General features: G+C 45.0%; 1 protein-coding gene across 1 annotated transcript; it reads right to left on the bottom strand.

Moving 5' to 3' along the window:
• Positions 1-1,244: 1,244 nt before the first annotated feature.
• mccc2 (methylcrotonyl-CoA carboxylase subunit 2) lies at positions 1,245-23,060 on the bottom strand. Its single transcript, XM_084180787.1, has 17 exons — positions 22,835-23,060; positions 20,373-20,439; positions 20,180-20,264; positions 19,961-20,062; positions 19,182-19,309; positions 18,866-18,978; positions 17,154-17,267; positions 16,054-16,118; positions 9,222-9,321; positions 7,683-7,778; positions 7,458-7,530; positions 4,567-4,643; positions 4,376-4,442; positions 3,792-3,948; positions 3,161-3,275; positions 2,378-2,463; positions 1,245-2,225 (listed from the first exon to the last, which is right to left on the bottom strand). Exons 1-17 carry the CDS (start codon positions 22,970-22,972, stop codon positions 2,108-2,110), a joined length of 1,701 nt encoding a protein of 566 aa, XP_084036913.1. The 5' UTR covers positions 22,973-23,060; the 3' UTR covers positions 1,245-2,107.
• Between the last annotated feature and the right edge of the window lie 29 nt (positions 23,061-23,089).

The raw sequence follows: 23,089 nt of genomic DNA, 5'->3' as shown, positions 1-23,089 counted from the left end.
TTTCTGGATCTCCAGGACTTTACAGCCAAAATGTTACAGGGAGCACTGAATGAAGAGGTTCCCCCCCCTCCAGGATCCTGATCCTGTGTAGGGATCTGAATAGTACAGTTTTTGTTAGAAATTCAGGGTAGTGGTGTGAATTTGGTTCGTGTTTATGTTTTATTTTTTGGTTAAGTGGTATGATTTTGGGGGTATGTAGTCTGCCAATAAACTTAGAAGAAGAGAATGGAAGATGGCGGAAGTGAATGCAGAGTTCGAATTAAGCAGCGCGTCGAGTACATTTGGTGAAGACGATTGTTCTGAATGGACAACAGCAGTATCGGAAACTGGAACAAACAGGAAAATTATGTCAAATTGGAGTGGAGGATACGTGTATGAATGATAATGAATCACTTCTTGTTGGGATGCGTTTGTTGAGTAAGGACGCATATGTGGGAAACCCGTTTGAGGTGTCAAATTGTGAAGTATGCGCTTGGATTTCTGAAGAGCAGAGGAAGATTGCAGTGGGCCTCAAAAGAATCCGGACAACAGAAGTATCGTGCTTCGAACTTCGGAGTAGAGCACCCGTCAAAGAAGTCATCTCAGGGGTGACGACGGATGTTCAGGTTGAATACCTGAAGATAATTCCTGGTGTGGTTGGTGCCCGGCATCTGACCCGCTGGGTCAATGGAGAAAAAGAATAAAGTCGGTCCTGTTGTTTTTTGATAAAGAGCAAATACCTTCGCATGTGAAGCTTGGATATGTAACATACGCTGCAAGAGCTTTCGTCCCCAAGCCATTGCAGTGTAAGAATTGTAAAGGATTTGGTCATGTTTCAAGTGTGTGCAGACGGACTGAAGATACTGAAGAACGGTGCGTAGAAGGACGACGGTGTTGCGATTGTGGTGGAGATCATGATCCTGAGTTCCCGGAGTGCCCTGTTAGGGTGAAGGAGATTGAGGTGGTCAAAGTTAGAGCGACCACCCGATTGTGCAATGCTAACTGGGAAGTCCTTGTGACACGTTGAAATTCTACAGTACCATTTTCAATAAATATCCATTGATCATTTAATATTTCACTGTCCGTTCCAATCAAATAAAAATGAAGAGATTTACCAAACATTTGCCAGCATCAGTACAGGCTGTTGCAAATCATGTCGTTACCAAGTGTTTTAAAACCTCAACAACTAGAAGCTATTCATTTGGGGAGGGTACGGGATAAACCACGTTGCTGTAAAAACATGATGAAACAAAAACACAGGTTGCTATGTGTGGTCAGTTCATTTAATTGGTGAACACCAGAAAGTTAATCCAAATCTGGGGAAAACAGAAGCAACACACAGTGTAGAGTTAGTTAGAAAGAGAACCCCAGAGTAGAGTTAGTTAGAAAGAGAACCCCAGAGTAGAGTTAGTTAGAAAGAGACCCCCAGATCCCAGCGGCGGTGTGATACGAGTCATGATGTTTGACGATACCAGGAGCAGACGCTGAGTGGGATCAGGAGGACACTTATTATTCTGACTTGAGGTTTGCTTGCTTATCTCAAGACTTTAAACAGTCTCCTATTGATAATGATTTAATGATTTATGCTAAAAAAAAAATGTTAAAGTCAAGAGTTATGTGTGAATGTCCCCCTTACAGAATACAGATACAGTTGAACAAAGCTGACAGTTTAATATCTTAACCAGAACAAAAATCTCATGTAATATTCAGTCACCAGAACACTACTGACAACGCTGCCTGGGGTTGTGCAATATAATGTTTCTACAAAATACAGGATTGTCCCAAATGGTTTCCTGTATAGTGCACTACTTTAGACCAGAGAATGGCACCCTATTCCCTATATAGTGCACCACTTTAGATCAGGGCCCTATTGGGGATAGGGAGCATTTGGACGTAGCCACACTTTTGTTCTTTACAGGATACAGTCCTTCTAGACCCTACACTACAGACTGGACCCTACAGTAGACCCTACAGTAGACACTACAGAACAGACTGGCTGGTCCAGAGTCTGGCCTCTAGTGGCCCTGTGGATGTTCAGACTGGCTGGTCCAGAGTCTGGCCTCTAGTGGCCCTGTGGATGTTCAGACTGGCTGGTCCAGAGTCTGGCCTCTAGTGGCCCTGTGGATGTTCACATCCTGAACACTCCGAAACGTGTCCTCTGTGTCGGGGCATTGAGCGTAGCACTGAGACTCATTCCCAGAACCAGACGGGTGTCAGCCGGGTCAATGATACCGTCATCCCACAGCCTATGCAGACGGGCAGAACAACATGGAAGTTAAAACAGAAGGAGAAAACTCTTCAATAATTCATTATAAGCACTTTAATAATGGATGTTTAATGCCATCATAGAGTCCCTGATGAACTATGCATCATAGACTGGGTGATGCTGATATCTCACCGAGCGCTGGAGAAGTATGGGCTTCCTTCCTCTTCAAACCGTTTGACGATGGGCTCCTTCATGGCAGCCTCCTGCTCTGCTGTGAACTGAACATGGAACAGTGGTTATATTAGTCCTGCAACAGCTCAGATCAGCCTTTTTTCAAACCTCCCCCCTTGGGGACGCCAGGCGTTTCACAATGTTGTTGCAGCCCTGAACCATCTCACCTGATTAATGTAGTCAAGGCGCTTCATGATTAGTTGAAAAGGTGGATCAGTTTTAGTGCTGTGACGGTTTCGGAATTTTTGGATGACTTATTGGTCAACGTTAGAATAGCAAAAAAAAAAAAAAGAATAATAATTGATTTTCTATTTATTTCATTTCTATGTGTGTTACTGCTGCAGAGATGGGGACGTTGCCTAGGCAACCGAAGACCGGTTTTCTAGAAAACCTTGGTCTGTTTCAGCAAGGAGCAACAAAGTTTCATCACGTTGTAAAGAGTCCATGTTATTGCAGAAATGGACTCAACCGCATGAATACCTGGCCGTCCCATCTGAATACCTGGCCGTCCCATCTGAATACCTGGCCGTCCCATCTGAATACCTGGCCGTCCCATCTGAATACCTGGCCGTCCCATCTTGAGTCAGCTGTTCGTTCCGCACACATAAACGGTTATGACGGTTATTTTATTTCATGACGGTCTTCATCCATACACTGTAATTGTGCCAGCCCTAATCAGGTGTGCTAGCTCTGGGGGGTCCCAGGAGAGGTTGGCTCACTGACGTGTGGTGGAGTAATGCTCACCTCTTTGCCCTCTCTGGCCCGCTGGTCTTTAGTGATGGTGGCTAGCACAGTGGCAGCCTGCTCTCCTCCCATCACAGAGATACGGGAGTTGGGCCACATGTACAGAAACCGGGGGCTGGAGGAGGGGAGGAGACATCTTGTTTACTGTCCATGAGAAACCAAGGGTCCCTCTAGACACCAGGAATGAAGGGCCTAATCCTAGTTCTGTCCAGAAAGGGCAGGGATCATCAACTAGATTCTTTCTTGAGTGGATGGTTGGGGGGCCCGGAAAATAATTACAAATAATTTGTAGACTTCAAATTGACCGCAAGAGATATAATGTTAGACTAAAACAAAATAATTACAAACCTTACTTACATTTCCATACGACCATGTGTCTCTATTATGAGGGGGAATACTTGGGAACAGATGTCTTAAATTAAAATCCCTTGGAGCTGATTTCCTGCTGATTCTACAGTCTTTTATGTCCAACAATGAAAAAGTAAATTATTTTTATTTTTTGCTCAGTACTTAAGGGGCCAAATAAAACCACCCGCCTGTTGGGGAACCCTTATACAGGGTATAGCTGTAGGCTTGACAGGCCATGTCATCAGGGCCTGTGTTGTAGGTTGGTGTAGTGTGCAGGGTATACCTGTATGCTCTGCCACACATGCCGTAGTTGCCCGCTCCATACGAGCCGCCGATGATCACCGTGATCTTGGGCACGTTGGCACACGCAACCGCCGTGACCATCTTAGCCCCATCCTTGGCGATGCCACCTGCCTCATACTCCCTGCCCACCATGAAGCCTGCAGAGACAGAGAGGGAGGAGGACCGGGACAGAGAGGGAGGAGGACCAGGACAGAGAGGGAGGAGGACCGGGACAGAGAGGGAGGAGGACAGAGACAGAGAGGGAGGAGGAACGGGACAGAGAAGGAGGAGGACAGAGAGGGAGGAGGACAGAGAGGGAGGAGGACAAAGACAGAGAGGGAGGAGGACCGGGACAGAGAGGGAGGAGGACAGAGACAGAGAGGGAGGAGGACCGGGACAGAGAGGGAGGAGGACAGAGACAGAGAAGGAGGAAGACCGGGACAGAGAGGGAGGAGGACAGGGACAGAGAGGGAGGAGGACAGAGAGGGAGAGAGGGGGACAGAGCACAAAACAAAAAGATGAAACATTTAACTTCATACACCCTGCCAGCCATGTCTTGAAGGAATCAATCTCTTCTGTACTTACCCGTGATGTTTTGTAGAAAGATAAGGGGAATGTTCCTTTGACAGCATAACTCTATGAAATGAGTTGCCTGGAACACAGTAATGGACAAGACATTATGTACATAGTGGTTATTTTAATGTGAACTAAAAGATCATACTTCTCTGTTAGATCAACTTGAAATAAGGTAACAGTCCTCAACTGCATAAACGTACTTTCTTAGCAGACTCTGAGAACAGGACTCCGTTGTTACCAATGATTCCAACAGGGTAACCAAATATCCTGGAGAACCCTGTGAACAGACATGGGATGGAATCTAATCACACCTGTACTTCTACGACACAAAGCACCATCTCTCAAGACACGCAGGGTTATATCTACATACTGGATGTACTGCAGATATACACTACATGACCAAAAAACCCATTTCATGAAGCTCCCGATGAACAGTTCTTGTGCTGACGTTGCTTCCAGAGGCAGTTTGGAACTCGGTAGTGAGTGTTGCAACTGAGGACAGACGATTATTACGTGCAACTCGCTTCAGTACTCGGCGGTCCCGTTCTGTGAGCTTGTGTGGCCTACCACTTCACGGCTGAGCCGCTGTCGTTCCTAGACGTTTCCACTTCACTTAGGTCCGGAAGGGGTCAGTTAACTCCATCTTCAGGAAGTTGGAGCATTTTGCATTTAAAAAAAACCTGTAACCGCCATTTCCTGAAACCTAGAGTTTTAAATTATATCAAACAATGTAGCCGACACAGTAGCCTTGTGTTTGATCTTAAATGAAATGGAGATGGTCTCAATGAAACTCACATTTTTCTAGGTTAAATTTAGGGGTAATGATTTTTCTAATTAATAGGTGTCTTTATGTGAGGACAGTCTAGTGAAAATGTAAACTGGCTTTTTCTTAATGTTATCGGGGGAAAGAATTCTGAATTATTAAATTACTGGACGCAATGTAGTAGTTTAGCTTACTGTAGGCTATGCGCTGTAAGTGTTCTCGCTTAGTTCACTAAACGCCGTAGCTAACTACCTTCGTCGTAATGACGCCTTAGCTAAGGAGCCAACTACGACATAATAGTGGTTATGTGCTTCACTAACACATCCAACACCTTTTCCTCACATATCAGTGGTATCAACGGAGGAAGTGGAGAGCTGCTTGAGGGAGGAAAATAGTAACTACGACGATGGGGGGGGGGGGGGGGGGGGCAGAGAGCTAGAGTGTTTTTTCTCCTCGCCCAAGTCCTCTCTCTGATTGGCTCAGCTCCAACTTTAGAAGGTTGAGTCAAAAACCACAATGTGCCAACTAGAAGCCTATTTTTTCGTATTTTAGGGTATTTTTTCATACCAGTGTATTTTGACCACGGTGTGTACCAACCCCAGGTAGTATAAACCGATAGTGACCAGCCTAAACCCCAGGTGGTATAAACCGATAGTGACCAGCCTAAACCCCAGGTAGTATAAACCGATAGTGACCAGCCTAAACCCCAGGTGGTATAAACCGATAGTGACCAGCCTAAATCCCAGGTAGTATAAACCGATAGTGACCAGCCTAAACCCCAGGTAGTATAAACCGATAGTGACCAGCCTAAACCCCAGGTGGTATAAACCGATAGTGACCAGCCTAAATCCCAGGTAGTATAAACCGATAGTGACCAGCCTAAATCCCAGGTAGTATAAACCGATAGTGACCAGCCTAAACCCCAGGTGGTATAAACCGATAGTGACCAGCCTAAATCCCAGGTAGTATAAACCGATAGTGACCAGCCTAAACCCCAGGTAGTATAAACCGATAGTGACCAGCCTAAACCCCAGGTAGTATAAACCGATAGTGACCAGCCTAAACCCCAGGTGGTATAAACCGATAGTGACCAGCCTAAATCCCAGGTAGTATAAACCGATAGTGACCAGCCTAAACCCCAGGTAGTATAAACCGATAGTGACCAGCCTAAACCCCAGGTAGTATAAACCGATAGTGACCAGCCTAAACCCCAGGTAGTATAAACCGATAGTGACCAGCCTAAACCCCAGGTGGTATAAACCGATAGTGACCAGCCTAAACCCCAGGTAGTATAAACCGATAGTGACCAGCCTAAACCCCAGGTAGTATAAACCGATAGTGACCAGCCTAAACCCCAGGTAGTATAAACCGATAGTGACCAGCCTAAACCCCAGGTAGTATAAACCGATAGTGACCAGCCTAAACCCCAGGTAGTATAAACCGATAGTGACCAGCCTAAACCCCAGGTAGTATAAACCGATAGTGACCAGCCTAAACCCCAGGTAGTATAAACCGATAGTGACCAGCCTAAACCCCAGGTGGTATAAACCGATAGTGACCAGCCTAAATCCCAGGTAGTATAAACCGATAGTGACCAGCCTAAACCCCAGGTAGTATAAACCGATAGTGACCAGCCTAAATCCCAGGTAGTATAAACCGATAGTGACCAGCCTAAACCCCAGGTAGTATAAACCGATAGTGACCAGCCTAAACCCCAGGTAGTATAAACCGATAGTGACCAGCCTAAACCCCAGGTAGTATAAACCGATAGTGACCAGCCTAAACCCCAGGTGGTATAAACCGATAGTGACCAGCCTAAATCCCAGGTAGTATAAACCGATAGTGACCAGCCTAAATCCCAGGTAGTATAAACCGATAGTGACCAGCCTAAACCCCAGGTAGTATAAACCGATAGTGACCAGCCTAAACCCCAGGTAGTATAAACCGATAGTGACCAGCCTAAACCCCAGGTGGTATAAACCGATAGTGACCAGCCTAAACCCCAGGTAGTATAAACCGATAGTGACCAGCCTAAACCCCAGGTAGTATAAACCGATAGTGACCAGCCTAAACCCCAGGTAGTATAAACCGATAGTGACCAGCCTAAACCCCAGGTAGTATAAACCGATAGTGACCAGCCTAAACCCCAGGTAGTATAAACCGAGTGACCAGCCTAAACCCCAGGTAGTATAAACCGATAGTGACCAGCCTAAACCCCAGGTAGTATAAACCGATAGTGACCAGCCTAAACCCCAGGTGGTATAAACCGATAGTGACCAGCCTAAATCCCAGGTAGTATAAACTGATAGTGACCAGCCTAGTGCTCACCTGTGACCACTGTATCTCCGTAGAAGGCTTTGAACTCATCAAACCTGCTGCCATCGACAATCCTGGCTATCACCTGGCAATCACACAGTAGAACATATTAGATATATTATAACACAACATAACAGTCAACACGGACCCCCATAATAAATATGAACCAGTACAATAGGGTTTTTTAGCTCCTTCAGACCCCCATAATAAGTACATTAATAAACATGGGGGAAGTACCTCTCTGACATCAAAGTTGCGTTTGAGGTTGGCTCCTACGATGCCATACAGCTCCTCAGCTGGGTAGAGAGGATCCTCGGGGGGCTCGGTGGTCACCTGGCAACACCCCGGGTCAATAACGCCATGTTAATATAGGGGCAGGAGAGGAGAGGGGGGGGGGGGGGCAACAAGAAGAAACTATGCAGAACATGTTTCAATGACTTATGTAGTTACGCCAAGTCTCTTTTTGTTTCACATTGTTTTTCTGAAAACATCGAACAAACATTAGCTACACACGAAACCAACACGCACCTCTTCTGACGTCAAAAACCTTCTTTCTTTTCTTTCTAAAACACTTGAGCGTGCCGTCTCTGATCAACTCTCTTGTTATCCCTCTCTCAGAACCATCTTCTTGAACCTAACCAGTCAGGCTTCAAGACGGGTCACTCAACCGAGACTGCTCTTCTCTGTGTCACGGAGGCACTTTTCTCCTTCCCCCCCTTCTGATACCCAGGTGGCGACACACATCTCTGTGTGCCTGGCAGATATCTCAGCTTGGATGTCGGCCCACCACCTCAAGATCAACAAGATGGGGCTGCTCTTCCTCCCAGGATGTCCTGCCCGCTCCAAGGCCTCTCCATCACAGTTGACAAATCCACAGTGTCCCTCTCTCAGAGTGCAAGGAACCTTGGCGTCACCCTGGACAACACCCTGTCGTTCTCTGCAAACATCAAAGCAGTGACTCGCTCCTGCAGGTTGATGCTCTACAACATCCGTAGAGTACGACCCTACCTCACACAGGAAGTGGCGCAGGTCCTAGTCCAGGCACTTGTCATCTCCCGTCTGGACTACTGCAGGGCAGCAGTTAGCCTAGCGGTTAGGAGCGTTGGGCCAGTAACTGAAAGGTCGCTGGTTCAAATCCCAGAGCTGACTAAGTGAAAAATCTGTCTGTGCCCTTGAGCAAGGCAATTAACCCTAATTGCTCCAGGGTTGCCGTCAATAATGTCTGATCCCTGGCCGTGACCCCACTCTCCGAGGGTCTCAGGGGGATATGCAAGAAACACATTTCCAATTCACACTGGTACATGTGTGAAATAGGACAAATGTAAGCACCCACCTAATTATCTCAACTCGCTGTTGGCTGGGCTCCCCACTTGTGCCTTGAAACCCCTGCAACTTATCCAGAACGCTGCAGCCTGCCTGGTTTTCAACCTTCCTAAGTTCTCCCATGTCACCCTGTTCCTCCGCACACTCCACTGGCTTCCAGTCGAAACTCACATCCACTACGAGACCATGGTACTTACCTACGGAGCAGCAAGGGGACCTGTACGTTCTTGGTCTAGTTGAGGTTATAACCCCCCTGTATGTTGAGGTTATAACCACCTGTATATTGAGGTTATAACCCCCCTGTATATTGAGGTTATAACCCACCTGTATGTTGAGGTTATAACCCCCCTGTATATTGAGGTTATAACCCACCTGTATATTGAGGTTATTGAGGTTATAACCCACCTGTATATTGAGGTTATAACCCACCTGTATATTGAGGTTATAACCCACCTGTATGTTCTTGGTGTAGTTGAGGTTGCGGACGGCCTTGCGAGCCAGGTGAAGGGCGTGGCTATCGTCTAGAGCGTAGTGGTCTGTTACACCTGACTTCCTGTGAGACAGGAAACAGGAAACAAACACGGATCAACACTGGATAGAGGAACCATACCTTACTAATACCATACTGATACCTACCGTACAGTACCTACCATACTGATACCTACCATACAGTACCTACCATACTGATACCTACCATACAGTACCTACCATACTGATACCTACCATACTGATACCTACCATACAGTACCTACCATACTGATACCTACCATACAGTACCTACCATACAGTACCTACCATACAGATACCTACCATACAGTACCTACCATACAGTACCTACCATACAGATACCTACCATACAGTACCTACCATACAGTACCAACCATACAGTACCTACCATACAGATACCTACCATACAGATACCTACCATACAGTACCTACCATACAGTACCTACCATACTGATACCTACCATACTGATACCTACCATACAGTACCTACCATACAGTACCTACCTACCATACAGTACCTACCTACCATACAGTACCTACCATACAGTACCAACCATACAGTACCTACCATACAGATACCTACCATACAGTACCTACCATACAGTACCTACCATACTGATACCTACCATACTGATACCTACCATACAGTACCTACCATACTGATACCTACCATACAGTACCTACCATACTGATACCTACCATACTGATACCTACCATACAGATACCTACCATACAGTATCTACCATACTGATACCTACCATACAGTATCTACCATACTGATACCTACCATACAGTACCTACCATACTGATACCTACCATACAGTACCTACCATACAGTACCTACCATACAGTACCTACCATACTGATACCTACCATACTGATACCTACCATACAGTACCTACCATACAGTACCAACCATACAGTACCTACCATACAGATACCTACCATACAGATACCTACCATACAGTACCTACCATACAGTACCTACCATACTGATACCTACCATACTGATACCTACCATACAGTACCTACCATACTGATACCTACCATACAGTACCTACCATACTGATACCTACCATACTGATACCTACCATACAGATACCTACCATACAGTATCTACCATACTGATATTTACCATACAGTACCTACCATACTGATACCTACCATACAGTACCTACCATACTGATACCTACCATACTGATACCTACCATACAGATACCTACCATACAGTATCTACCATACTGATACCTACCATACAGTACCAACCATACAGTACCTACCATACTGACACCTACCATACAGTACCTACCATACAGTACCTACCATACTGATACCTACCATACAGTACCTACCATACAGTACCTACCATACAGTACCTACCATACTGATACCTACCATACAGTACCTACCATACTGATACCTACCATACAGTACCTACCATACTGATACCTACCATATAGTACCTACCATACAGTACCTACCATACTGATACCTACCATACAGTACCTACCATACAGTACCTACCATACAGTACCTACCATACTGATACCTACCATACAGTACCTACCATACAGTACCTACCATACTGATACCTACCATACAGTACCTACCATACAGTACCTACCATACAGTACCTACCATACAGTACCTACCATACTGATACCTACCATACTGATACCTACCATACTGATACCTACCATACTGATACCTACCATACAGTACCTACCATACTGATACCTACCATACAGTACCTACCATACTGATACCTACCATACTGATACCTACCATACAGATACCTACCATACAGTACCTACCATACAGTACCTACCATACAGTACCTACCATACTGATACCTACCATACAGATACCTACAATACAGTACCAACCATACAGTACCTACCATACTGATACCTACCATACAGTACCTACCATACTGATACCTACCATACTGATACCTACCATACAGTACCTACCATACTGATACCTACCATACTGATACCTACCATACAGTACCTACCATACTGATACCTACCATACAGTACCTACCATACTGATACCTACCATACAGTACCTACCATACTGATACCTACCATACTGATACCTACCATACAGTACCAACCATACAGGACCTACCATACAGTACCTACCATACAGTACCTACCATACAGTACCTACCATACTGATACCTACCATACTGATACCTACCATACAGTACCTACCATACTGATACCTACCATACTGATACCTACCATACAGTACCTACCATACAGTACCTACCATACAGTACCTACCATACTGATACCTACCATACTGATACCTACCATACAGTACCTACCATACAGTACCTACCATACAGTACCTACCATACTGATACCTACCATACAGATACCAACCATACAGATACCAACCATACAGTACCTACCATACTGATACCTACCATACTGATACCTACCATACTGATACCTACCATACAGTACCTACCATACAGTACCAACCATACAGTACCAACCATACAGATACCTACCATACTGATACCTACCATACTGATACCTACCATACTGATACCTACCATACTGATACCTACCATACTGATACCTACCATACAGTACCTACCATACTGATACCTACCATACAGTACCTACCATACAGTACCTACCATACAGTACCTACCATACTGATACCTACCATACTGATACCTACCATACAGTACCTACCATACTGATAACGACCATACTGATACCTACCATACAGTACCAACCATACAGGACCTACCATACAGTACCTACCATACAGTACCTACCATACAGTACCTACCATACTGATACCTACCATACAGTACCTACCATACTGATACCTACCATACTGATACCTACCATACAGTACCTACCATACTGATACCTACCATACTGATACCTACCATACAGTACCTACCATACAGTACCTACCATACAGTACCTACCATACAGATACCTACCATACTGATACCTACCATACAGTACCTACCATACAGTACCTACCATACTGATACCTACCATACTGATACCTACCATACAGTACCTACCATACAGTACCTACCATACTGATACCTACCATACTGATACCTACCGTACAGTACCTACCATACAGATACCAACCATACAGTACCTACCATACTGATACCTACCATACTGATACCTACCATACTGATACCTACCATACAGTACCTACCATACAGTACCTACCATACAGTACCAACCATACTGATACCTACCATACAGTACCTACCATACTGATACCTACCATACTGATACCTACCATACAGTACCTACCATACTGATACCTACCATACTGATACCTACCGTACAGTACCTACCATACAGTACCTACCATACTGATACCTACCATACTGATACCTACCGTACAGTACCTACCATACAGTACCTACCATACTGATACCTACCATACTGATACCTACCGTACTGATACCTACCATACAGTACCTACCATACAGTACCTACCATACAGTACCTACCATACAGTACCAACCATACTGATACCTACCATACTGATACCTACCATACAGTACCTACCATACTGATACCTACCATACAGTACCTACCATACTGATACCTACCATACAGTACCTACCATACAGTACCTACCATACAGTACCTACCATACTGATACCTACCATACAGTACCTACCATACAGTACCTACCATACAGTACTTACCATACTGATACCTACCATACAGTACCTACCATACAGTACCAACCATACAGTACCAACCATACAGTACCTACCATACAGTACCTACCATACTGATACCTACTACAGTACCTACCATACAGTACCAACCATACAGTACCTACCATACAGTACCAACCATACTGATACCTACCATACAGTACCTACCATACAGTACCTACCATACAGTACCTACCATACAGTACCTACCACACAGTACCTACCATACTGATACCTACCATACAGTACCAACCATACAGTACCAACCATACAGTACCTACCATACAGTACCTACCATACAGTACCTACCATACAGTACCTACCATGCAGTACCTACCATACTGATACCTACCATACAGTACCTACCATACTGATACCTACCATACAGTACCTACCATACAGTACCAACCATACAGTACCTACCATACAGATACCTACCATACAGATACCTACCATACAGATACCTACCATACAGTACCTACCATACAGTACCTACCATACAGTACCTACCATACTGATACCTACCATACAGTACCTACCATACAGTACCTACCATACAGTACCTACCATACTGATACCTACCATACTGATACCTACCATACAGTACCTACCATACTGATACCTACCATACTGATACCTACCATACAGATACCTACCATACAGTACCTACCATACTGATACCTACCATACTGATACCTACCATACAGTACCTACCATACAGTACCTACCATACTGATACCTACCATACAGTACCTACCATACTGATACCTACCATACAGTACCTACCATACAGTACCTACCATACTGATACCTACCATACAGTACCTACCATACTGATACCTACCACACAGTACCTACCATACAGTACCTACCATACTGATACCTACCATACAGTACCTACCATACAGTACCTACCATACTGATACCTACCATACAGTACCTACCATACAGTACCTACCATACAGTACCTACCATACTGATACCTACCATACAGTACCTACCATACAGTACCTACCATACAGTACCTACCATACAGTACCTTCCATACTGATACCTACCATACAGTACCTACCATACAGTACCTACCATACTGATACCTACCATACTGATACCTACCATACAGTACCTACCATACTGATACCTACCATACAGTACCAACCATACAGTACCTACCATACTGATACCTACCATACAGTACCTACCATACAGTACCTACCATACAGTACCTACCATACAGTACCTTCCATACTGATACCTACCATACAGTACCTACCATACAGTACCTACCATACAGTACCTACCATACTGATACCTACCATACAGTACCTACCATACAGTACCTTCCATACAGATACCTACCATACAGTACCTACCATACAGTACCTACCATACAGTACCTACCATACTGATACCTACCATACTGATACCTACCATACAGTACCTACCATACAGTACCTACCATACTGATACCTACCATACAGTACCTACCATACAGTACCTACCATACAGTACCTACCATACAGATACCTACCATACAGTACCTACCATACAGTACCTACCATACAGTACCTACCATACAGTACCTACCATACTGATACCTACCATACAGTACCTACCATACAGTACCTACCATACTGATACCTACCATACTGATACCTACCATACAGTACCTACCATACTGATACCTACCATACTGATACCTACCATACAGTACCTACCATACAGTACCTACCATACTGATACCTACCATACAGTACCTACCATACAGTACCTACCATACTGATACCTACCATACTGATACCTACCATACTGATACCTACCATACAGTACCTACCATACAGTACCTACCATACTGATACCTACCATACTGATACCTACCATACTGATACCTACCATACAGTACCTACCATACAGTACCTACCATACTGATACCTACCATACAGTACCTACCATACAGTACCTACCATACAGTACCTACCATACTGATACCTACCATACTGATACCTACCATACTGATACCTACCATACAGTACCTACCATACAGTACCTACCATACTGATACCTACCATACAGTACCTACCATACAGTACCTACCATACTGATACCTACCATACTGATACCTACCATACAGTACCTACCATACTGATACCTACCATACTGATACCTACCATACTGATACCTACCATACTGATACCTACCATACAGTACCTACCATACAGTACCTACCATACTGATACCTACCATACAGTACCTACCATACTGATACCTACCATACCTAACTCAAACAGTAGAATATTCTTTATTATACTCTTACAAACAAGGGATCCAAGATGGTTCTTTGGTTGTCCCCGTAGGAGAACCTTTTTTGGTTCCAGGTAGAACCCATATAAAAAGGGTTCTACATGGAACCCAAAAGAGTTTCTACCTGGAACCAAAAAGGGCTATCCAAAGGGGTTATCCAAAGGGGTTATCCAAAAAGGGTTATCCAAAGGGGTTATCCTACGGGGTCAGCAGAAGAACCCTTTCAGGTTCTTGATAGCAACTTTTTAGTGTAACTAACCTTGTAGATTAAAAGCTACAACAGAAGGCTATTTTAGTACCTGTGTCATACCTGACTAATACAAAGGACCCAGTGGTGTAAAGTACTTCAGTAAAAATAACCCCACTACATTCCTAAAGAATATATGTACTTTTTACTCCATACATTTTCCATGACACCAAAAAGTACTTGTTACATTTCGAATGCTCAGGCAGGACATCGATATGGTTCAATACACGCACCTATTAATATAACGCCTGGTCATCCCTACTGCCTCTGATCTGGCGGACTCACTAAACACAAATACTGCGTTTGGAAATGAATCTCCTAGTGTTGGAGTGTGCCTGTCTGGCCGTAAATACATTTAAAAAACAAGAAAATGTGTGCCGTCTGGTTTACTTTAATAATATGGAGTTTGAGGTATAGCATTTACTTTGACCTTTTACTCAAGTTTGACAATTGAGTATTTTTCCCACCACAGAAAGGACCTATGATGTCGTAGAGACGGATACCTGCAGTGAAGGTCGGCCCCTCCCAAGTCCTCAGCAGAGACCGTCTCACCTGTCGCTGCTTTTACCTGGAAAAACGACAGCCCATGAGTTCCACCCAGTAGTCACCATACCGCCAGTAAACGACAGCCCGTGAGTTCTACCCAGTAGTCACCATACCGCCCGTGAGTTCTACCCAGTAGTCACCATACCGCCCGTGAGTTCTACCCAGTAGTCACCATACCGCCCGTGAGTTCTACCCAGTAGTCACCATACCGCCCGTGAGTTCTACCCAGTAGTCACCATACCGCCCGTGAGTTCTACCCAGTAGTCACCATACCGCCCGTGAGTTCTACCCAGTAGTCACCATACCGCCCGTGAGTTCTACCCAGTAGTCACCATACCGCCCGTGAGTTCTACCCAGTAGTCACCATACCGCCAGTAAACGACAGCCCGTGAGTTCTACCCAGTAGTCACCATACCGCCAGTAAACGACAGCCCGTGAGTTCTACCCAGTAGTCACCATACCGCCAGTAAACGACAGCCCATGAGTTCTACCCAGTAGTCACCATACCGCCAGTAAACGACAGCCCATGAGTTCTACCCAGTAGTCACCATACAGCCCATGAGTTCCACCCAGTAGTCACCATACAGCCCATGAGTTCCACCCAGTAGTCACCATACCGCCAGTAAACGACAGCCCATGAGTTCCACCCAGTAGTCACCATACCGCCAGTAAACGACAGCCCATGAGTTCCACCCAGTAGTCACCATACCGCCAGTAAACGACAGCCCATGAGTTCCACCCAGTAGTCACCATACCGCCAGTAAACGACAGCCCGTGAGTTCCACCCAGTAGTCACCATACCGCCAGTAAACGACAGCCCGTGAGTTCTACCCAGTAGTCACCATACCGCCAGTAAACGACAGCCCGTGAGTTCCACCCAGTAGTCACCATACAGCCCGTGAGTTCTACCCAGTAGTCACCATACCGCCAGTAAACGACAGCCCGTGAGTTCTACCCAGTAGTCACCATACCGCCAGTAAACGACAGCCCATGAGTTCCACCCAGTAGTCACCATACCGCCATGATGGATATCTGTAATAGGGAATCTAGTCCTCACCAGAGGGGGTCCTCCCAGGAAGATGGTTCCTTGTTTCCTGACGATGATGCTCTCGTCGGCCATGGCCGGGACATACGCTCCCCCTGCAGTACACGACCCCATAACCACCGCTATCTGGAATAACACATATACAAACATATATACACTGAACAATATAAATGCAACAATTTCAAAGATTTTACTGAGTTACAGTTCATTTAAGGAAATCAGTCTGAACTCATCATGAGGGGCCACAGTGACTCGCAGGTCTGAACTCATCATAATAATATGCCATTTAGCAGACGCTTTTATCCAAAGCGACTTACAGTCATGCGTGCATACATTTTTGAGTATGGGTGGTCCCGGGGATCGAACCCACTACCCTGGCGTTACAAGCGCCGTGCTCTACCAGCATGAGGGGCCACAGTGACTCATGCAGTCAGAGCCGGGTCTTGCGAGCAAAACATTTACCTAGTCCCACTGTGTCACAACATACATAACATGGGCACACATCTATACTGATTTTACATTTACATTTTAGTCATTTAGCAGACGCTCTTATCCAGAGATGATGCCACACACACTTTCACACTCATCACGGAGTATAAAAAAAAAAACATTAGGAACAGCTCTTTCCGTGACAGACTGACCAGGTGAATCCAGGTGAAAGCTATTATCCCTTATTGATGTCACTTGTTAAATCCACTTCAAATCAGTGTAGATGAAGGGGAGGAGACAGGTTAAAGAAAGATTTTTAAGCTTTGAGACGGATTGTGTATGTGTGCCATTCAGAGGGTGAATGGGCAAGACAAAATATTTAAGTGCCTTTGAACAGGGTATGGTAGTAGGTGACAGGTGCACCGGTTTGAGTGTGTCAAGAACTGCAACGCTGCTGGGTTTTTCCCTCTCAACAGTTTCCCGTGTGTATCAAGAATGGTCAACCACCCAAAGGACATCCAGCCAACTTGACACAGCAGTGGGACGTACTGGAGTCAACATGGGCCAGAATCCCTGTGGAACGCTTTCGACACCTTGAGTCCATGGCCCGACAAATTGAGGCTGTTCTGAGGGCTAAAACGGGGGGGGGGGGGGGGGTGTTCTTAATGTTTTGTCCACTCAGTGTATATCTCCATGGCCTAAATGTTAGAATCTTCAGTGAAATGTGTTTGTAGTTAATATTGAGTTTACCCTATATTTTTCTGTCTTGGCTCATAGAATCAGAATGTGTAACAGGATTATGGGTAGTGATGGGGGGGGGGATCAGAATGTGTAACAGGATTATGGGTAGTGATGGGGGGGGGGATCAGAATGTGTATTGCCAGGGACCTCACGATACAATATCAAATCATAAATCAAATCAAATTTGATTTGTCACATGCGCCGAATACAACAGGTGGTAGACCTTACCGTGAAACGCCTACGAGCTTGTTGTTGTATTCGGCGCATGTGACAAATAAAACTTGATTTGATTTTGGATTTGATATTGTATCGTGAGGTCCCTGGCAATTCCCAGCACTAATTATGGGTCAGACACTACTGACCTGTGGAAACACGCTGTCGTCTAGCTAGATGTGTAGACTCCCTCCCCAACCGAGACCGGGGTTCAATCCCCACTCCAACCCTTCAAATCGGTTTCTCCCATATCATTTCCTCTGTCTAAATAATGTATGTCTAAATATACCCTAAAAAAATATATTTACAAAAGATACACATTTAGCTGTGTTATTCATTACCTGTGATATTCCGTCTGAGGAGAGGCGAGCCTGGTTGAAGAAGATCCGTCCAAAGTGTTCTCTGTCTGGGAAGACCTCAGCCTGTCTGGGGAGGTTGGCTCCTCCGGAGTCCACTACAGAGGCAAACACACGATCACAAATCAACCCCTAGTCCCTGACTCCTTACCCCTACCCGCTCCTGAGGCCACTACAGGAGACAACCACTGGGAGAATGTTACATAATGCATCTACATTGATATCACTGACCAATGTTGTCACTTTTCACAGAGCGATCCCGACGCTGCCACCAGTGTAGCCAATGAATGAGGGCACTCACCCAGGTATATACATGGCAGGTGGTTCTGCTGCGCTATCTCCTGTGCTCGGAGGTGCTTCTTGACCGTGACTGGGTAGTAGGTGCCTCCTTTCACGGTGGCGTCGTTAGCAACTATAACACACTCCACGCTGGAGGGAATGTGGCAGACGACCAGTCAGATGCCATACAAAATGCAGAAGGTTGTACTGAGTAAATAAGAATGTGAAACGTACTGCTAGAACAATAGACTGTGAGATAGACAATGCCAAGTCTGAAACCCACGGGGGGGCCAGTATGAAAAATATATGCACTCACTAACTGTAAGTCGCTTTGGATAAGAGCGTCTGCTAAATGACTAAAATGTAAAATGTAAATGTATAGTACTATGCAGTGTCTACAGTACTCTACAGTGTTTACAGTACTATATAGTACTCTATAGTACTCTACAATGTTTACAGTACTCTATAGTACTATACAGTACTCTACAATGTTTACAGTACTCTACAGTACTCTACAATGTTTACAGTACTCTATAGTACTCTACAGTACTCTACAATGTTTACAGTACTCTATAGTACTATGCAGTGTCTACAGTACTCTACAATGTTTACAGTACTCTATAGTACTCTACAGTACTCTACAATGTTTACAGTACTCTATAGTACTATGCAGTGTCTACAGTACTCTACAATGTTTACAGTACTCTATAGTACTATGCAGTGTCTACAGTACTCTACAATGTTTACAGTATTCTATAGTACTCTACAGTACTCTATAGTACTCTATAGTACTCTACACACCCTGAGACTCTGCCAATCCCTGTGATGATGCCTCCTGCTGGAACCTCTTCTTTCCCATAGAGCTCATATGCTGCAAACTGGGAGAATTCCAGGAACGGAGACCTGCCGAGAGAAACCCAATTAAGGAACATCCGAACCCACAGGAACCCTCAGACCTAGAAACGCTACAGAGGATAAATCTACCAATTAGGTGTTCAGAGAAACGTCATGTATGTTTACCCTGGGTCCAGCAGTCTGTCTATGCGTTCTCTGGGGAGGAGCTTCCCTCTGGAGATGTGCAGCTTTCTGGCCCGCTCTCCCCCACCTGGCTCAACACAACACGTTATCAGACAGGCTGGTCAAAACCGGACATTCCTACATCCGTTAACGTTCAGAAGAGTTTTCACATTGTGAAGGTGCCAACTTAACTTACCCAATTTGATTTTCTCCGATCTGCCTTTCAACTCATCAACAAGGACTTGCATTCGTTCATAGTTTTCCTGAAAAGAGAGGTATCATAATGTCAAACGCGTAGAGTAGAGCAGGTTACAGAGCAGGTTAGGACTAGCTAGTATCCTCCGAGTCAGGCCATTACTCTGTTTGGCTTAGCACAGAGAATTGAACCAACCTTAACTTGGCGATACCTCCTCAATTCCCGACTTGGAAGACAACCAATGTCTTCTACGTCCATGTTTAGTTGCAGGGGGTTTGTTTGAATTTAGAAAAAAATACGTTATTAAATGAAATAAATGTGTTGCTGCCATCAAGTCTATTTCAAATCGTCTCTCATTGATAGTGCCTGGACACTATACGGTATAAATATAGCAGTGTAATGAAAACTATTCTTTGTGCCGATGTAAAAGTATTGTAGGGAGTACATTTTTTACATGACCAAAAGTATGTGGACACCTGCTCGTTGAACATCTCATTCCAAAATCATGGGCATTAATATGGAGTTGGTTCCCCTCCTTTGCTGCTATAACAGCCTCCACTCTTCTGGGAAGGCTTTCCACTAGATGTTGGAACATTGCTGCGGGGACTTGCTTCCATTCAGCCACAAGAGCATTAGTGAGGTCGGGACCTGATGTTTGGCGATTAGGCCTGGCTCGCAGTCGGCGTTCCAATTCATCCCAAAGGTGTTTGATGGGGTTGAGGTCAGGGCTCTGTGCAGGCCAGTCAAGTTCTTCCACACCTATCTTGACAAACCATTTCTGTATGGACCTCACTTTGTGCACGGGGGCATTGTCATGCTGAAACAGAAAAGGGCCTTCCCCAAACTGTTGCCACAAAGTTGGAAGCACAGAATCATCTAGAATGTCATTGTATGATGTAGCGTTAAGATTTGCCTTCACTGGAACTAAAGGGGCCGAGCCCGAACCATGAAAAACAGCCCCAGACCATTATTCTTCCTCCACCAAACTTTACAGTTGGCACTATGCATTTGGGCAGGTAGCGTTCTCCTGGCATCCGCCAAACCCAGATTCATCTGTTGGACTGCCAGATGGTGAAGTGTGATTAATCACTCCAGAGAACACATTTCCACTGCTCCAGAGTCCAATGGCGGTGAGCTTTACACCACTCCAGCCGACGCTTGGCATTGTGAATGGTGATCTTAGGCTTGTGTGCGGCTGCTCGGCCATGGAAACCCATTTCATTAAGCTCCTGGTGAACAGTTATTGTGCTGACGTTGCTTCCAGAGGCAGTTTGGAACTCGGTAGTGAGCAACCGAGGACAGACAATTTTTACGCGCTGTGCGCTTCAGTACTCTGCAATCCTGTTCTGTGAGCTTGTGTGGCCTACCACTTCGCGGCTGAGCCGTTGTTGCTCATAGACGTTTCCACTTCACAATAACAGCACTTACAGTTGACCGGGGCAGCTCTAGCAGGGCAGAAATTTGACAAACTGACTTGTTGGAAAGGTGCGCGGTGCCACGTTGAAAGTCACTGAGCTCTTCCGTAAGGCCATTCTACTGCCAATGTTTGTCTATGGAGATTGCATGGCGGTGTGCTCGATTTTATACCTGTCAGCAACGGGTGTGGCTGAAATAGCCGAATTCACTCATTTGAAGGGATGTCCACATACTTTCTTATATATAGTGTATGACCTAGCTTTTTGTTCAAACTCACCTGTTTTGTATTCTAGGGACTCTAGTGAGTAGACTGGAACCTAGTTTTATGGACACACAATCCATCATTTTTCATTACAGTGCTATATTTATCCCATATAGTGCCCAGGCACACCACTTTAAGCTGTTTAGCAACAGTAAAAGGCCAGCAACACTCTGTATTTTTCAGATCCCCATGAAATGACACCATATATACATTATATAGACCCTACTGAGTATTCCCTACATTACTGTTACTGCGCCACCTAGAATAATTGTTGTTATATAAGCCAAGAATATGTATTTCATATTCAGTGATTTACATTGGGGTCATTTATTTGGCCTTGGAACATGTTTTAAACCCCACATTTTATGCAAATGTAACTTTAATATTAATCCCTGTTAATGTTTAGACACATTTTTGTTCATATATTATGAATAAATACAGGTTATTGACACTTTTCTACTATTACGTGGGGAACTTTTATTTTGAACATTTCCGAAATTCTGTGACCCGGAAGTACCTTTCTAAGCGTTGCTGACGACACGCTGATGTCTGATCAATGCATTTGCCCTTCTCGATGGCTTGCTACCGTTAGCAAGCCCTGGTTAATTGCAATACATGTTAGCTAGCTGGTGGTACAGGGGTTGTAACGTACTGCAAGCAACTGACAATGAGCCATCTAGCATTACACTTATTGAGAGTCATTCAGTTCCAAGGGCAGTCCGAGCTAGCAGCGTCTCACAATGCTAACTTAGCCCAATGCTTGGCCCATCGTCCTCCCACTTACCGCAAACTCCGCGGACTGTGTGTCAGGCTGTGTACCGACGGCTGCGACTCTGTCGCCGTGGTATAGTCGTGTGGTTGCTACTGGCAATCCTCTGCAACGAAGCAGCGACAGCCATGGCCTGAAAGTCTGAAGAAGCATGTTTTTACAGCTAACTAACTACCTAGCTAGCAACTCCGCAGAGATATGTGTTGTTGCTCGACCCAGGAGCAGTGGTCAACCAAAGTCTGGTCATTTACCGCCGCCTACTGGATGGGG

The sequence above is a fragment of the Coregonus lavaretus genome (genome assembly GCF_964263955.1).
Source record: "Coregonus lavaretus genome assembly, chromosome: 17".
In the NCBI taxonomy this organism is placed as follows: Eukaryota; Metazoa; Chordata; class Actinopteri; order Salmoniformes; family Salmonidae; genus Coregonus; species Coregonus lavaretus.
Note: the sequence above shows the minus strand (reverse complement) of the source record. Positions and strands in the feature narration are given on the sequence as shown.